The sequence below is a fragment of the Rhamphochromis longiceps genome, linkage group LG3 (genome assembly GCF_057381845.1).
Source record: "Rhamphochromis longiceps isolate RC_006_pf linkage group LG3, R_longiceps_female_GT1.1, whole genome shotgun sequence".
Classification (NCBI taxonomy): domain Eukaryota; kingdom Metazoa; phylum Chordata; class Actinopteri; order Cichliformes; family Cichlidae; genus Rhamphochromis; species Rhamphochromis longiceps.
In genome coordinates, this window is record NC_140559.1 from 26,799,575 (window position 1) to 26,818,330 (window position 18,756).

An 18,756-nucleotide genomic window follows, 5' to 3' on the forward strand; every position below is an offset into this window, starting at 1 on the left:
GCTGTTATTAGTTGCTACTTCGAGAGTTTACAATTTGAAATAAAATCCATATCTTCTATCAGCATTTTATAGACAGTAAGACTATTAATTGCAAACAGGACAAAAGAAACCATGACCTATGCACAGACACAGCTTATTGGTTGAGGAGGATATACTGAACTCAATGTTACTTGTGTCTCTTGTCTCTCAACTTTCATCGCTCTATTATTTTGATCTCTTTATAAGCAGTTACTGGTAAGAGTAGATGTTGGAATCAGACAATGAAAATGGGACAGAAAAAAATCACCAATGTTTTATCACTGTTTATCAACAAAAACTTACTTTTGTGCTAAATTTCACAGACTTAGATGTAGAACTTTTATTGTCATTGTATAGTTACTTGCACCATTAAATTATGTAACAAGACCACAAGGTGTGAAAATAAAAGACAATATACAAAAGAAGAAGAAAGAAATACATAAACACCATGTACACTCAAATATAATAAATAATAAATAAATAAGGGTGGACGGGCTATGAAAATTGCACATCTGCTAAAATATTGCACAAAGGAGAAAAAAAGGGAGACCTTTGATTTAGTAAAAAGTGCTTTTGTTATTTTGCTTGTAGTATAATAACTTCATAAAGATGAGTAACTGGGCTGTGTCCAGATGACATGGTAGCTCTCATCAAGAGCTAAGAAGAAAAAGTCAACAATTCCCAGCTTGTCTTTCAATTGAATGTCCAGATTTCCTGCAATGTTCTTGATCTCTGTTGTTACTGTTACTCCTGGAAAGGAGCGCATTTCCAAATGGTTAAAAATAAATTTAACATAATTAAATACTTTTTTCAAATGTGATATTACCGTGACAGTCTACAAATCAGTCTTTCACTGTTTCATTTTTTTCTATCGGAGAATGGCTTAATACAAAAAGTGTGTGTTGCTATGCCCCCCCCCCTTTTTTTTTGCAGACATCTAGAATGAGTCCTATAAAGAATAAACATCTCTTGGTTTTGCATCATGTTGTTGCCGTCCTCCTTTTTCTAACACAAACTTGTGGTGGTAAGTTGCACACAAACATTTATAAAATCCACAATTTAAAGTTCTTACCTGTAGTCTTCCACAGATGATGGAAACACACACTGTAACAGCAACAGATTATGTTGATGTAGTTAAATAAATCAATTACACAGTTTGCTCAGACTGATCGTCACAATTACTAAACTGCAGAATTTGTTTGTGTCCCTAAATTTGTTAGGTCAGCATCAGATGATTGGTCCAACTCAGCCAGTAGTGGCCATGATTGGTGATGACATCATTTTGCCATGCCACCTGGAACCTGCTGTGGATGCTGTTGACCTGACTGTGGATTGGTCCAGAACTGACCTCAAACCTAGATCTGTCTATGTGAGGCGAGAGGGTGTGGAGCTTCTGACTGAGCAGAATCCTTTGTACACAGGAAGAACATCACTCTCTGTCAACAAACTGCAGTGTGGAGACGTTTCACTGAAACTGTCCACAGTACAACTCTCTGATGCAGGAACATACAAATGCCTTGTACCTAAATTTAATGCAGAAACTGTGGTGACGCTTGCTGTAGGTAAGTTTCATTTAATTTAGATTAATTTCTTCACTTTGCAATTTAGATGTGAAGAAAGACTTTAAGCAACATAGATATTGAGTGGATAGGTACAAGTTAATTTCAGTCTATATACAGGAACTTCGAAAAGAGAAAATGGAATAAATAAGTAAGATTATTAGAATTTTGACCAGTTAGATTGGCACAGTTGATGTCACATAGCATTGTGCCTCTCTATAAGCTTAAAAGGACAATTTGAGTTAAGGTCAATAAGAGAGAAATTTGGGCGAACTGTAACTATTTTAAGAATCTTTTTTTTAGATATATATTTTGCCAACTACATTTCAATATTTTGTCTTTCATTCTTTTCTTTGCAGGTTCAGTTTCCTCACCAGTCATAGAACTCACTAATGTCAAAAATGAAATGGTGTTAGAGTGTAAATCTAATGGCTGGTATCCAGAGCCTCAGATGTTGTGGGTGTACAGTGAGGGAAAACCCATTTCTGTGGAACCTACAAAGATTGTCAGAGGTTCTGATGGCCTCTATACTGTCAGCAGTAAAGTGACTGTGGAGAAAGGGCAGAGCTACAGCTTCACCTGCAAAGTTCAACAGAAGAATATCAGTCAAATCAAAGAGACACACATCCACGTTTCAGGTAGAAATGCTTTTTTATCACTCACATTAACTTTCAGTTACAGAAAGTAGAATCTAGAACATTTTGTCTCCTTGTATTCACAGGTGATCTCTTCATGGTCCAGTCTAATACTGCTGTTCACATTATCATCAACTTGGCTGTCTGTTTAATAAGCGTCGGGACAGTAATATTCCTAATATGGAAGTGTGGACAAAAGAAAACCAGTAAGTTCAAACTACATGGTACTTTTTTACCCCAACCTCAAATTATCATCAGGCCTTTTTAATGTCTTGTTTTAGTGTAACTGCCTTTAAAATTAAGGGCTAAGAAGTACAAACGTGATTCAAATAAAAATGACACAAACACATAAACAGTTATGTTAAAGGCGCTCGAGGGAAAACAGTGGATGGAGACTGTAGAAATTACAGCGATTTACTAGCAAAATTGGAGGCTCTCATCAACTTTACTCTTATAAAGGAATATAACCCTGTGTCCTGTGTTGTAAAGAGATGTGTTAAGACATGCAGAGTTGGTCACATCAGTGCAGACTGACTGAGATTGCAATATCTTGACTCTCTGTCTGCATTTATAAACTAAGTGTTAATTATTGACAAGTGGTTGCCCGTCTGTCAGAGAGTAACTGGACTTACTTCAAGTCAGACTGTGTTTATTTGTTGGCAGTTTGCATCCCATTAGCAACCTGTGCAATTGCCCTGTGATCAAAAGTTCTGTTGTGACTGACACTTTTGGGGGGCAAAGGTAAAATATATTTGAGAAAATTACCCCGTGTAAAATTATCATTATAGCAACAATATTAAATAAAACTTTTTGTGCTTCATCCTGATTGTAGGAATTGTCACCAAAATGAATTATAAAACACAAAGTGAAAGGAAATTAAACGTGAGAATTAGATATGCATAAATAGATACTATGTGAATTTGAAATTGGCAGAACCTCTGTATTTCTCATGTAGCAGTTTCATTACATCAAAAAAAGAATATCCCTTATTAGTGACATTTGAAATTAAAGTCAGTTTTTCTGAAAAGAAGACTTTTGTTCTAGAATCTGCATTGTTGTTGTGGGGTGGTAATCATAGGTGTTAGTCTCTATAGTAATTCAAATTTTCATTTATATTTTAATACTGCTTTATTAATTTAGAACTGCCAGCAATGTGTAATACATAAAAATGACAAATATTTTATCCCTATTTTCCAAACAATCTGAATACAGACTTGTTGATAAAGTAGAATTCTTTGTTTGTTTGTTTGTTTGTTTGTTTAAGTATTTTCCTCTGATTTGATTGTCACCGACAAAAAGTTGAGTTTGGGAAAGTTGATAAAAAATAGTACATAAGTATTTTATTTTTGAACATTTTTATTTCTACTTTTGCAATTTTATTTTTTTCAAATGGTCATTCTCTTTTGCATTCCTCTTAAGCACTGTTTCCAAGTATGTGTTTGAGTTCTCACCTATATTTCTTTTAAACATTTTTTCCTGCATTTTTATTCACACAGATGTCAAGATACATGATGAGGATGGAAATGAACTACATCAAACAGAGATGGAGAAGAAATTAAAGAGAGTATGTGAGGAAAAGAAAAGACTTGAAGATCAGTTGCAGAACAATGAGGAAGACTTCGAACATGTCCAACAAACCATTGAAAAACTGACCACTGAAAAGACATTTCTGAAGAACCAAAAAGAAAAACTTATTGCACTACTGAAGGAGGACAATAAACAATTGACAGAGATCCAGTTAAAGTTGAAGAAAGAAAACCCATTACTTCAGAAAGAAAAAAAAATGAATAAGCGTGGAGATAAAAAAACTGACCTGGAAAACAGAATAAAAGTACATGAAGAACTGTTAAAGATGACAGAAAAACTAATGGAGGAAACAGAGAAGATTATAATCCAAATGACAGAAAGGAAGGGAAAGCTAGAAAAAGACAAGGAACAAATTATGAAACACTTGAGAGAGAAACAAAGAAATGAAAGACATTTAGAAAAAAGTGTCAGAGAAACAAGCGAGAAAGAATGTTCTTCAGACAATTTTGTGTCTGATTCTAATAACAGGCCTCACCAAGAGTCCGATCTTGGTGAGTGTGTGAGCGTGGTGCAGGAAGGTGTTGAACGTGACACATTAGGGCCTCTAATCTCATAAAGTGTCTGACTACAAAATGTTTGATTTAATAATATGAGTTTAATAAAATCAATGAAAAAAGGTTAATTAACAGTGTTTTAAAAAGGTGAAACAAAGTATTCCTGTGTTTGAATTATGTTACAATCAATGTTAATGGGAAAATCTGCTAAAGAAAAATAAATTCTGCATATCAAGAATAACAAAGAATATGTAATGAATTGATTTCAAGGTTTAAAAGTACAAACTTTGTGTTAAATAATGTAATTTAGACAGAGAGAGAGAGATAAGGTGTGGGTGGACATCGGATGATTAAATGTCAACAACTTGATTGGATGTCCAAAATGCGAACATGTGACGCCCAGTAGGAAAGGGGGGAGAAAGGCTGACCATAAAAATTCTGCATTCGTCCCTGTTGTCTTCTGTGAGATGAGCAGTTCATAAGATTGGATGTAAGAGATTCACAGTTTCTCAGAAAATTCCAGCAGGGACACTCAAAGGGGTAATGGAAGTCCAAACCTTAAACCGGTGAATTGATTTTGGAATTTATATCTGCTAAAATACCATGGCCAGCTGCTTTCCTGTTGGGTGATTATCATTAGTGGATTTTCAGATCTAGTTGCACTCATCCTTTCTTCAATGTCTCTTCACCAAAGATAAGAACAAATTCAACTCACGATAGGTTAGTTAGATAAGTGTAGTTTTTGATTATTGTTTGGGGATTTTTACTCTTTTATTTTACTTCTACCATGCTCTTGCTAAATTTCTTTAATAAAATATTCTGCCATTAGTCTAAGTTCACTTTTTAACCATTTTTGAAACAGTAAAGGCTATGGTCTGAGTATTATTTTTTATTTGTGCAAATAGCTCTTACAGGTTACCCTGTCAATCAAAGTGGTAGTTGTTAGTTCTTTTCCATAGAACCTACGATCAGTGTTATTTCTAAGGCTGGGGAGTGGACCAGATTTAAGCTACAACTCCAAAAGGTCTAAGTGTAATGCTCTGATGACTTTTAGTTGATCATAATCTGTTTAACAAGGAAAGAAAGTCACTGTCCATGAACAATCTAAAGCTGTTTACTTTTTCTTACATCATTTTTTTCTCCACACTTACAGGCCCTTATTTATTTTATACTCCAGCATACATTAAACTCTAATAATACAAGCATAAAGTCAAGCGGATATACAGTATACTTACAGTGGGGCAAAAAAGTATTTAGTCAGCCACCGATTGTGCAAGTTCCCCCACCTAAAATGATATGTGTTACACATATGTGTAACATCAGAAACAGTTCCGTATTCTTTGTGGAACTCCTCCTTACTCCACCTGGTCCCGTCAGAATGGCAAAGAGTGAACTCACTCCCCTCAGTACGCTCTGGCCAGAAGCGTTCTTTGCCTATGGTAATTAAATCACCATAGGTTTCATGGCCTTGAAGAATGATTCGAAGTGGAGCTTCGTCCATTATTAACTTCTGGTACCGTCCACACTTTCTATGAGTTCTTGGCTTCCACCCCAAGGGAGCCAGTCTGACCTAGCATCAAGGAAAAAAAGGGAAATTTATTAAAAAATATGCCTTTTTAGAAAGTTATTTTTTAATATATTGCTGATAGTCATACAGGTAGCTTCACTTTTTAACTAACCTTCAATAATGATTTGCCATGGTCCAAACGTTTATCATTCAATGGAAACTGCCTTTTCTTTACTTGAGGCTGTAGTAGTTTCTTGGCTTTACCAAAGGCCTCTGCTGCACCTGTAATGGATGAAGCTGAAAGTTAATCAAACTGATCCACAGCGAGTTCTATATTACAAGTGATCTTAAAGCAAAATAATTGGGGTTTTCTTACTGAGAAATTCATTGCCACGTGTTGAAGTAGTGTCATCTGCAATATAAATAGGGCATTGATGTGAAACATGTGGTTTATAGAATTTTACTACAATCACTGACTACTGCACAGTCATCTGCTTTCAAAATGTATTGCACCTATTAATAAAGTGGTTATTCAATCATAACCTGCTAAGCATATCATGTTAAATAAAGGAGATTATTTTGCATGTTGTTCAAAAATATCAAAACCTACCTGATTTTTCTGCTGTCAGGAGCTTTTTTATGTTGTTATCAAAGCCTTTTTGGGTAATCTCACCTTCAAATAAAATTTCAAAAGGGTATGTAGTTATAGATTGACTGTAGGAGACAGATCCTACATGACTATCTAACTTTTAAATTGCAATCTTTTAATTTTGTGAGAAATGTATCTTTTGTCATTTTTTTTTAAATCGGGCACTCCAACAATATCATAAAGTAATAACTATATACGTCTGTTAACATGCATATTAATCAAATCAAATCAAATCACTTTTATTGTCACATCACATGTGCAGGCACACTGGCACAGCACATGCGAGTGAAATTCTTGTGTGCGAGCCCCACAAGCAACAGAGATGTGCAAACACAACAACACAAACGAGCAAAATACAAGAATGGCCAACCTGAAACTAATAAATATATGTACAATATATAATAGTGTATGCATTTCTGGATGTGTATACTAAATATTTTCCTACGTGTGTGTGTGTGTGTGTGTGTGTGTGTGTGTACACATTTTTACAAATTAAATAGTAAAAATAATAATAATAATAATAATAATAATAATAATAATAAAATATATAAAATATACAGAGTTGAATATGTGCAAAACAAGTGGCATTTATATACAGTGTGGAGTGCATAATGTTGAAGTTCCAGTAGTGAAGCTGAGGTGTCTATGAAGTGTTCAGCAGTCTGATGGCCTGATGGAAAAAGCTGTCTCTCAGTCTGCTGGTACGGGACCGGATGCTGCAGAACCTCCTTCCTGATGGAAGCAGTCTGAACAGTTTATGGCTGGGGTGACTGGAGTCCTTGATGATCCTCCCTGCTTTCCTCAGGCAGCGCTTCCTGTAGATGTCTTGGAGGGAGGGAAGCTCACCTCCAATTATCCGTTCAGAGCACCGCACTACTCTCTGGAGAGCTTTGCAGTTGTAGGCGGTGCTGTTGCCATACCAGGTGGTGATGCATCCAGTGAGGATGCTCTCAATGGCACAGTGATAGAAGGTCCTGAGGATGCGGGGGCTCATGCCGAATCTTTTCAGTCTCCTGAGAAAGAAGAGGCGCTGCTGCGCCTTCTTCACTGTTTTGTTTGTGTGTACTGACCACGTAAGATCCTCAGCCAGATGTACTCCAAGGAACCGGAAGCTGCTCACTCTCTCCACAACAGCGCCGTTGATGGTGATGGGGGTGTGTACTTCTCTGCACCTCCGGAAGTCCACTATCAACTCCTTTGTCTTTGCGACGTTGAGGGTGAGATGGTTGTCTTGACACCAATTAAGAGAAGTAAATAGGAATACCATACAATGTTAAATAATTAAAGCATGATATTGTCACGGTTCTTTGCAGTTAAAAAGATTAACTTGCAAGCATTACCACAAAATGTAATAAAGTGTTTGATTACCATTTTCAAGGTCTTTTTTCAGCTGCTCGTAAGCTTTCAGCTTGTCCATTTGCTGAAATGTATACAAAACAATTACTGAACAGTTTAAATTTGAATCACGTTTCACCACTGTCGCTAGCTAGAATGAATTAGCCAGACAAAAATAGTACAGATTTGGTTTCGTACAAAACTAGCTTTCCGTCTCTGATATGTAACTTTCACAACATAATTGCAACTTAATATAACACAACTGTGGCAAAAATATGAACAAAAGGGAGATGACGTATTTGGAAATCAATTCGGGTGGGACGTGACAACAGCGCCACCTGCAGGAAGATTTTCTCTCTGGTACCTTGTGTTCTGATACCTGACATTTTTTTTTTTGAGAACTGAGACCTGACAATTTTTTGTCTGATACCTGACATTTTTTTTTTTGAGAACTGAGACCTGACAATTTTTTGTCTGATACCTGACATTTTTTTTTTTTTTTTGAGAACTGAGACCTGACAATTTTTTGTCTGATACCTGACATTTTTTTTGAGAACTGAGTTCTGACAATTTTTTGTCTGATACCTGACATTTTTTTTTTTTTTGAGAACTGAGACCTGACAATTTTTTGTCTGATACCTGACATTTTTTTTTGAGAACTGAGTTCTGACAATTTTTTGTCTGATACCTGACATTTTTTTTTTGAGAACTGAGACCTGACAATTTTTTGTCTGATACCTGACAACTTTTTTCTTGAGACCTGACGATGTCCTAAAATGTACACCGTACAGGGGGCATCCTTGTCAGATGCCCGAACCACCTCAGCTGGCTGCTTTCGATGTGGAGCAGCAGCTGCTCTACTCTGAGCCCCTCCCAGATGGCCGAACCTCTCACCCTATCTCTAAGGGAGAGGCCAGCCACCCTTCGGAGGAAGCTCATTTCTGCCGCTTGTATCCGCGATCTCGTTCTTTCGGTCACTACCCACAACTCGTGGCCATAGGTGAACCACATCATCCGCAAAAATCAGAGATGAGATTCTGAGGCCACCAAAGCGAAAGCCCTCCGCCACTTGGCTGCGCCTAGAAATCCTGTCCATAAAAATTATGAACAGAACCGGAGACAAAGGGCAGCCCTGGCGGAGCCCGTCACCCACCGGGAACGAGTCCGACTTATTGCCGGCAATGCAAACCAAGTTCTTGCAACGGTTGTATAGGGATCGAATGGCCCGTAGCAATGGGCCAGACACCCCATACTGCCGCAACACCTCCCACAGGACACCCCGAGGGACACGGTCGAATGCCTTCTCCAAGTCCACAAAACACATGTAGACTGGTTGGGCAAGCTCCCATGCACCCTCAAGTATCCTCGAGAGGATAAAGAGCTGGTCCAGTGTTCCGCGACCAGGACGAAAACCGCATTGTTCCTCCTATATCCGAGGTTCGACTAGCGGACGAACTCTCCTTTCCAGCACCCTGGCATAGACTTTCCCAGGGAGGCTGAAGAGTGCGATCCCCCTGTAGAACACACCCTCCGGTCCCCCTTCTTAAAGATGGGGACCACCACCCCGGTCTGCTAGTCCACAGGTACTGCCCCTGATCTTCACGCAACATTGCAGAGGCGTGTCAACCAGGACAGCCCTACAACGTCCAGAGCCTTCAGGATCTCGGGGCGGACCTCATCAACACCAGGGGCTTTGCCACCAAGGAGTTGTTTAACTGCCTCAGTGACCTCGCCCCCGGAAATTGGCGGGTCATACCCCTCATCCCCAGACTCTGCTTCCTCCTCGGAAGACGTGTCAGTAGGATTAAGGAGGTCCTCGAAGTATTCCTTCCACCGCCTGACAATCTTCTCAGTCGGCGTCAGCAGCGCTCCGCCAGCACTATACACAGTGCAGGTAGAGCACCGCTTTCCCCTCCTGAGATGTCTGACGGTTTGCCAGAATCTCTTCGAGGCAGTCCGAAAGTCTTTTTCCATGGCCTCTCCGAACTCCTCCCACACCCGAGTTTTTGCTTCAGCCACTGCCCGAGCCGCATTCCGCTTGGCCTGTCGATACCTGTCGGCTGCCTCCGGAGTCCCACAGGCTAACCAAGCCCGATAGGACTCCTTCTTCAGCCTAGTGGCTCCCTTCACCTCTGGTGTCCACCATTTGGTTCGGGGATTACCACCACGGCAGGCACCAACCACCTTGCGGCCGCAGCTCAATGCAGCAGGTTCGGCAATGGAGACGCTGAACATGGTCCATTCGGACTCAATGTCCCCAGTCTCCCTCGGAATGCTGTTGAAGCTCTGCCGGAGGTGTGCGTTGAAAATCTCGCGGACTGGGGCCTCTGCTAGACGTTCCCAGCACACCCTCACTACGCGTTTAGGTGCACCAGGTCTGTCCAGCGTCCTCCCCCGCCACCTGATCCAACTCACCACCAGGTGGTGATCAGTTGACAGCTCAGCCCCTCTCTTTACCCGAGTGTCCAGAACATATGGTCGCAGGTCTGGTGATACGATTACAAAATCGATCATCGATCTACGGCCTAGAGCGTCCTGGTGCCACGTGCACTTATGGACACTCTTATGTTCGAACAGGGTGTTCGTTATGGCCAAACTGTGATTAGCACAGAAGTCCAATAACAAAGCACCGCTCGGGTTCAGATCAGGGAGGCCGTTCCTCCCAATCACGCCCCTCCAGGTCTCGCTGTCGTTACCCACGTGAGCATTGAAGTCTCCCAGCAGGACAACAAAGTCTCCAGGTGGAGCACCTTCCAGCATCCCCCACCCAGGGACTCTAAGAAGGCTGGGTACTCCGAAGTGCCACTCGGCGCATAAGCGCAGATGACAGTCAGGACCCGTTCCCCGACCCTAAGGCACAGGGAACAAACCCTCTCGTCCACCGGGAAAAACCCCAACGTACCGGCAGCAAGCCGAGGGGATATTAGAATACCCACCCCAGTCACGACTTCTCCCTCCTTCACAGGAACAACAGGACTTTCCAGGATGACAGCTCCAGCTTAAACATAAGCACACATTACTGAGAGTCAGCTGTTATGACAAAATGTTGTCAATTTGTTTAATGTGTTCATCATTAAAGCAAATGTCTTATCAGTTAATCACAAGACAGCAACTCAGTGTATAAAGGCACTGGATAGTGTCCAAGTTTACCTGAAGCTCAAACTGAGCATCAGAATAGGGAAAAATGTGATTTAAGTTAGCTTGACTATGCTTTGGGTCATGACCAACACAACCATCTTTGGGGTCTACAGAGACTGATCCAAAAAAGACTTGTTGATGCCACAGGTCAGAGGGGAAAGGCCAGACTCATTCAAGTGGTTAGGGAAACAAAAGTAACACAAATAATTACTTGTTTCAATTAAGCTATAGAAAAGACCATCTCTGAATACACACTGAGCCTTGAAGCAGATGGGCTACAGAAAGAGAAGTGACTCCTATCAGCTAAGACGAGGAAAAGTGAGGCCACAATTTACACAAGCTCACAAAAATTAGAACTGATCTGATGACTCTTAATTTCTGCTGTGATATAGAGGGATCCATCTTGACTTTTATCAGCAATTTAGCATGCTGCTCGCAGTATAATAGTGTGTGGAATAATTTCTTGGCACACTTTTTGTATTGGTGATGACTATCCCTTTATTTGTATGATGAATCCATCTAACAGGACAACACACCATGTCACAAAGCATTTTAGACTGGTTTTGTTAAGAAAACTTCAGCAGAGCACCTTTGGGATGTTGCAGAATGGAAATTTCACATTCACATCAAACAAATCCACTTTACCTTACAATAAGAAACGCCTTGGGACAATTGTAGTTATGACTTGGTGTTATAAATAACATTGAATTGAACTGAATTGACTATGGACCAAAGTCTCTGAGGAATATTTCCAGCACCTTGTTGAAATCTGTCCCATTAGGAATTAAGGCAGCTCTGAAAGGCAGCAAAGTATACCTGTCCAGATAGAGCACCTTTTTTCTCCCGCTTGTTTTAGTTTTACTATAATTTCTCTATGCTTTAATTTACCTTCACATTTCAGCTTAGATTTATTGCAGCTAATTAACAAAAATATATATATTTTTTTACATAAATGCATATTGCCAGCGACTGACGTTGACAGTGTTGCTCCTCTCGTTTCAATTCTCACACCAGTATTCCCCACTTTCTGTGAGATAAACAGGTTTGATGGCACAGACAGACGTATTTGTTGTCACCCAACTGGGTGACAACAAATACGTCTGTCTGTCTGTCTGACACATGCACTGACTTCTCCTTTTCGTCTCCTCTTTACAGTCCATCCAGTTTTGGGATTAAGACCCTCACAATTAACCCTTTAGAACCGGTAGGAGCGGACACGCTCCATTTTGCGTAACTATTTTTAAATCCCGGTAGCACTGCAACCACGTGAGCTAGCGCAATAATTTTTTTTGCATATGAAACCGGAGGAATTGTACTTATATCTTATGCCATCAGCTTGTCCTCGGTCACAGTTTCCTTCCACATATAGCTTTGCAAAAACTGCATAAAAAGCACTTGTAGCAACAAAAACATAATATTCCAGAAACACGCTTTGCCGATCCGATCAGCTGTTTGTAACACTTCCTACGTCCATCAGCGCGAACTATCACATGACCGCATGACCTGCCCGGAACCGGAAGTGACGCCATTTTGCGGAAATGTAGTTTTTTTTTACCATCGTGGCCTCATGAGCTTATACTTGTGTTTTTAAAAGTTATGTTTGACTTCATGACTTTCTGTGTCGTTTCTGGGATGCTTAGGACTCATATTGCACTGCTGGAAATTTTGATGCACATGCTGTTATTTTGCAAATTTGCACTATAATATATTTTTTCGTTTTTCCTGTAGTATATGAAAATTGGTGTATCTTAAAAATAAAACTATGAAAACACTCAAAATAAATTTCCTTTGGTGGGAAACTAGTTTGTGCAACTTTTTTGTATTTACAGTTTTGAGGGATAAGCCTCTTAAATTTCTCTAACTAGAAATATATGTTAAAAAAACAAAAACGATTTTAAATTTTTTTGTAGTTTATTGCACTTTTTTGCAATTTATGTAATTACTATGCACTTAATGCAGACATATTATTACAATTTGGGCTATAATGGTTGTATTGATGTATAGCAACTTGAAATGCTCCAAAAAATGGCTCCACAGCATGTAAAAATATAATATAAGCTCTGGCGGACTTGGTTCTATGGTAGGTCTTAAAGGGTTAACTGAGAGGGAGCTATATTTAAAGAGCTGAAGTCCAGTGGGAACCATCTGAGCAAAAGCTGCATTTGAAATGTAAAAATAACAATGATGATAAAATAAAAAGAAATGAGTTTGACAATATAGTGATATTTTGAAATCAACAACACATATGTAGACAACTGACCCTAAAAACTTGTTTACAACTGAATAATAATATTTTAATGACTTGCTTTCTTTCTTTTTTCTTTATGCCTTTATGTCTCTTTTCAGGTTTTGTTTTTTTTTTTTTTTTTTTAAGTTGATGATAACTTAAATCTGTCCTGTGTGTAGTTATAGTCAATTTGTAAAACCAGCAACACCAAAAAAGCTGTCACCGTAGAGATGAAGAAAACACAAAAGTGTCTTAGACTTTTTATTCTAAGCATTATGTCTGTAAATAACCCCATCAAACAACATATTATTATCAAAACAGGAATCCTGCCTCCCTATAAGTAATTCAAACTGTAAATTGTTTAATGTTTTACGAATAAATTGCTACATTTTACAAGAAGACAAAAGTACTCACACAGTTTCTTGCAAAGAGCTGTGAGCTCCATGGTTTATTGCTACTGCTGTATTAAAATTAGACTGAAATATAACTGAAAAAAAAATGTAGGTTAGACCCGCCTCCTACTGTGTGACTGATGGATACCACTAATGCAAAAATAAACTTCAGCTCAGGCTGTGTCACAAAGGGACCCCGTTTTATTATCTTTGCCTAAAACTTTGTTATTTGGGTCAGAGATTTTGAGCCTTATTTCAGTCGATAAAGGGCAGATAAATATGATATTTCAACAACTTTGTGTTTCAAAAAGTATGATAGACTAACTAGTGCTTTGTTAGGTATGAGCTTTTAAAAACTGTCTGCTGGCATAATGGAAAGTAGGACTATTACTATATTATTAGGCCTGTTAGTCTTAGTATTTTTGCAGCTAGACCTCTGGTCTCGTAACATGTAAGCTGGTGGCACCTTTACATGATGCAATTCCAAACAATTTTAACTAAGCTATGTAACGTAGTTAATTTTAGAATGGTGTATTATAATTAAGCCTTGATCTTTTATTTAACCAACACTTTTTTATATACTTTTGTTTGTACGTTTGTTGTGTTACTGTAACAATTAGGAGGTAAAGAGTATTCTTATATTTAAGTGGAAATCCTCAGTCGAGGAATTCCTCACTATTAACCCTTTAAGACCTACCATAGAACCAAGTCCGCCAGAGCTTATATTATATTTTTACATGCTGTGGAGCCATTTTTGGGAGCATTTCAAGTTGCTATACATCAATACAACCATTATAGCCCAAACTTTAATAATATGTCTGCATTAGGTGCATAGTAATTACATAAATTGCAAAAAAGTGCAATAAACTACAAAAAAATTTAAAATCGTTTTTGTTTTTTTAACATATATTTCTAGTTAGAGAAATTTAAGAGGCTCATCCCTCAAAACTGTAAATACAAAAAAGTTGCACAAACTAGTTTCCCACCACAGGAAATTTATTTTGAGTGTCTTCATAGTTTTATTTTTGAAATACACCAATTTTTATATACTGCAGGAAAAACGAAAATAAATATTATACTGCAAATTTGCAAAATAACAGCATGTGCATCAAAATAAACTATTTCCAGCAGTGCAATATGAGTCCTAAGCATCCCAGAAACAACACATAAAGTCATAAAGTCAAACATAACTTATAAAAACACCAGTATAAGCTCATGAGGGCCCCGATCGTAAAAAAAACTACATTTCCGCAAAATGACGTCACTTCCGGTTTCGGGCAGGTCATGCGGTCATGTGATAGTTCGCGCTGATGGACGTAGGAAGCGTTACAAACAGCTGATCGGATCGGCGAAGCGTGTTTCTGGAATATCATGTTTTTGTTGCTGCAAGTGATTTTTATGCAGTTTTTGCAAAGCTATATGTGGAAGGAAACTGTGACCTAGGACAAGCTGATGGCATAAGATGTAAGTACAACTCCTCCGGTTTCATATGCAAAAAAAATTATTGCGCTAGCTTACGTGGTTGCAGTGCTACCGGGATTTAAAAATAGTTAGGCAAAATGGAGCGTGCCCGCTCCGATCGGCTGTAAAGGGTTAAATAAAGCAACTGTGTAATAAAACCTGCGACAACGTATGATGTCAACACAGTCTATTGGGAAGACAAATGTAAAAACAGATTCATTTTGAGCAAGAGAGAGACATTTATAACATGCAGCCAAAATTGATAGCCCCTGCCCTTTAAAATCACCTTTTATCCTAGTGGCCTCTTCGTGGTTCCCATTAGTGTATGGGATTCCTGAGTAATTTTTAGCTATCCTCAGTGTTTGCTATTTTACATTCTGTTAATGCAGTCCCCTCTATTTGTTAACATCTGACTGCAGTTCTCCAGTCCAAATAAAATTCGAATGTCACTGCTGTAAAATCAAGTCGTGTGCATAAATCAACCAATGTCTCGTTCACTCCTGGTATACAGCCATCTTCTCTATATTCATCCATGCAGTGGAGGCAGCTTACAATTGTTCCACTTCATAGTTGATATCCATAGCCAGGTGTTTCAGGCCCATGCAGAACAGCAGTGGGGGCAAAGCATCTCCTTTGTTAATCCCACAATTTATGATGGCTTGTATAGTTGGCTTGAAGTTAGCCTGCAGTGTTGTTTTCCACATCCCCAAATTTAATTCCTGATCCTTAATCAAGCATTCCAAGAGACATAGGATTTGTTTTAGTAACTCCAGAGAGTGCACGGGACTGGTCTTTTCTTGGGATCCTTGGGGATCAAGACCTTCTGCCCTTTGGTTAACCATGCCAGGTGTGTCTCGTGCATTAGCAGCTGGCTGATTTGTGTTGTCAAGTGATCATGCAGTGGAGTTAGTTTCTTTAGCCTTTAGGTTGGAATCATTTCAGAGTAAAGAAGAAACAAAGGTTTACCTTCCATGTAGTTGAGCCAAGCAAAACTGCCAGCAAGCAATCGGACTGACAGAACACTTTTGGTGAGAAAATGTAAAATGAGGAATTTCAGGTGATTAATTTATTATAAGTGGTCTGTCGTGCTATCTCTAAATCTCATTTTCTTTGAAATACACATTCTTATTGGGAAAAATGCATTTGTATTAATATCCTAGATACTTATATATATTTTTAAAATCTAAATATAATATAATATAAACATATTTTCTATAGAAGGTTTTAAATGTCTTCTCTATTACAAAAACATACGGTCAACAGAGCAGTAAGTTCACCGTTCATGTGCGTAATTTCCAGGGGGGGTTATGATCCCCCCAATAATGAGATCCAGCCAATATAACCCCCCAATATAATTTCATCATTCCATTTTATAAAATTATGAATTATCTTGCATAAATAGCTTGTTAATTTTCTTTAATCATTTTAATTATTGCCAGCAAAACAGTTGCATGTTTAATCATCTAGTAATGTAACCTCCCCTCCTTTGCTGAATACTTGGTATTAACCAACCGGCTTTCTCTACCAGACCTTCACTATTTGCTGTATGTCTGTTTGCGCAGTTGCTGGTGCTAACTAAATGCTTGCTAACTGAACTGTGGAGACATCGGACATGAAAAGTGGCGGCATTGTGCTGTGTGATCAAGCTGCATATTTCAGAGTGGCCTTTTATTGTGGGCAGTCTAAGGCACACCTGAGCGATATCAATGCTATCTAATCAGCACCTTGACATGCCACACCTGTGAGGTGGGATGGATTATCTCGGCAAACGAGAAGTTCTCACTAACACAGATTTAGACAGATTTGTCAACAATATTTGATAGTAATGGGTCCTTTGTGTATGTAGAAAATGTTTCACATCTTTAAGTTCAGCTCATGAAAAATGAGAGCAAAAACAAAAGTGTTGCGTTTATATTTTTGTTCAGTGTATTTTAAGCATCCGTTTGCTCGGACCACACAAAGGTGTAAACTGTGGAATAATCGTAAGGGCTGCACAAATGTTTTTCAATTTAAAATGTGCTGTAAGAATAAAATGATAAACCAATATGAAGAAGATGAAAATAACAGGAGTTAACTGTAGAAAGAATTATCCTTTGTTTTATATTTAGTGGTATTGCTTGTTGTTGAGTATATTGTTTTCTTTGTTTTGTTTAGCTGTGTGTAGGATAGTGTCAGAGTGTATTTTGGTTGTAAGTGCTTGTATTATTACAGATAGTGGGCAGGTGTTAATAAGAATTTATTCTTCTTCCTGTTCCTTCTCATGCATGGATACAGTGTTACTTCAATTGAAAGCAAGGTTTGTGTATAGGAAATGAATTACTGCTGTACCATGTGTGAAACAAAATAAAATGAATTGAAATGAAATGAAATATTTTATTTATCTTTGAAGGTAGGAAACGTCAGGCTGGGCATGGCCAAAACAACAAACAAAATATTCAAGAAAGTAAACTGAATCAACTTTCCTATCATGAAAATCCCAAAGAAAATCCAGGCCTCTCATTTGTCTCCCTAACCTGAACAGGAGAAAAGGTTTTAAAAGCCATAAGCTTCCTATGAAAACAGTTACCAGGTCAATCAACAAAAGAGTCTATTCACAATATTTACAATACATAGAAAAAATAACTAATCTAGTTCTTCTAGATACAGAAAATTCATCACACACAGTACATAACTGCCTGGTTGGAAGCAGGAAGTAGGTGGAGCTACACTGGTCCTAAATTGTAGGGCGTTTCATTCAGTCTTCAACCGATGGCCAGCCTCCATCTGGAACTTACATAAGCGACCAAAAAAAAAAAAAAGAGAGAGAGAGAGATTAACAATGCCATCATCAGGAGTGAAAACAAACAAAATTATGACCTGAGTCATAACACCCACGATTTAAAATCAAGTATTGGATATAAAATGTAGTAGCCACATTTCTACCCCTGAAGAAATGCTCGGCCTAAATTCCTACATGGCATAGTGCATCTGCCACAATATTATCAGCCCTTCTATGATTATATGATGATAAATATCAAGTGTTAACCATCCCTCGCCGTCAGTCCCCTCACCGTGGTCGGGAGACGCAAGGGGAGATGCTTCCTCCAGGGCCGAAGTTTGTCCTCCTTCGAGGTTAATCAGCTGAGACACCGGAAAGTACTGAAGAGATGAGGCTTTAATAACAGTACTGCACACTTCGAAACACTGCATTGGCTGTAGCCTGTTAGAATGCTGCTCCCGGTCGCCCTCTCTACCCACGACACACTCTCTCTTTTTTCCTTTTTTTTTTCCTTTCGCTCCCCACGTTTCCTTCACGCGCATGCTCACACACATCACATACACTCCTTACTGCACCCGGCCACACACAAGACGGCAATTCCTGCAACACAAGGTTAAAATCTTGCAGCAATATGGACCAATGCATGAGACCCTGATTGTTAGAAACAGAAACACCAGGGGATTGTGGTCACTATAAACAACAACTGGGTGGAGCTGGAACTAACATACACTTCGAAATGTTGCAGTGCTGAAAGTAATGCTAAGGTTTCTTTTTCATTTGTGCAGCAATTCTTTTGATGTTTATTGAATTTCTTTGAAAAGCAGCACACTGGGTGAGCAACTTCCTGGAGAAGTGCAGCACCTGCACCATAAGAACTTGCATCCACCTCTAGCTTGAAAGCACAAGCAAAATCAGCAGCAGCCACCACTGGAGCACTGCACAGCCGGGCTTTGGCTGAGTCAAATGACTCCTGACATTCTGAGGTTCACACAAAAG

At 38.9% G+C, this 18,756-nt stretch overlaps 2 protein-coding genes across 4 annotated transcripts in view; one reads left to right on the forward strand and one right to left on the reverse strand.

Annotated features, from left to right (window-relative positions):
• Positions 1 to 5,106, forward strand: part of LOC146673713 (butyrophilin subfamily 3 member A2-like) — a 177,155-nt gene extending 172,049 nt beyond the window's left edge. For all 3 annotated transcript variants that reach the window (XM_085391304.1, XM_085391290.1, XM_085391295.1), the window contains exons 2-6: positions 952 to 1,042; positions 1,239 to 1,580; positions 1,937 to 2,215; positions 2,299 to 2,418; positions 3,709 to 5,106. In XM_085391304.1, coding sequence (XP_085247430.1) covers positions 961 to 1,042; positions 1,239 to 1,580; positions 1,937 to 2,215; positions 2,299 to 2,418; positions 3,709 to 4,355 — 1,470 coding nt within the window. In that variant the 5' untranslated portion in view covers positions 952 to 960 and the 3' untranslated portion in view covers positions 4,356 to 5,106. The remainder of the gene's footprint in view (positions 1 to 951; positions 1,043 to 1,238; positions 1,581 to 1,936; positions 2,216 to 2,298; positions 2,419 to 3,708) is intronic.
• A 165-nt stretch (positions 5,107 to 5,271) lies between these two features.
• LOC146673722 (uncharacterized) lies at positions 5,272 to 18,302 on the reverse strand. The gene is made up of 6 exons (XM_085401006.1): positions 18,053 to 18,302; positions 10,721 to 10,782; positions 7,818 to 7,869; positions 6,411 to 6,473; positions 5,973 to 6,082; positions 5,272 to 5,863 (listed from the first exon to the last, which is right to left on the reverse strand). Exons 1-6 carry the CDS (start codon positions 18,300 to 18,302, stop codon positions 5,525 to 5,527), a joined length of 876 nt encoding a protein of 291 aa, XP_085257132.1. The 3' UTR covers positions 5,272 to 5,524.
• Positions 18,303 to 18,756: the final 454 nt, after the last annotated feature.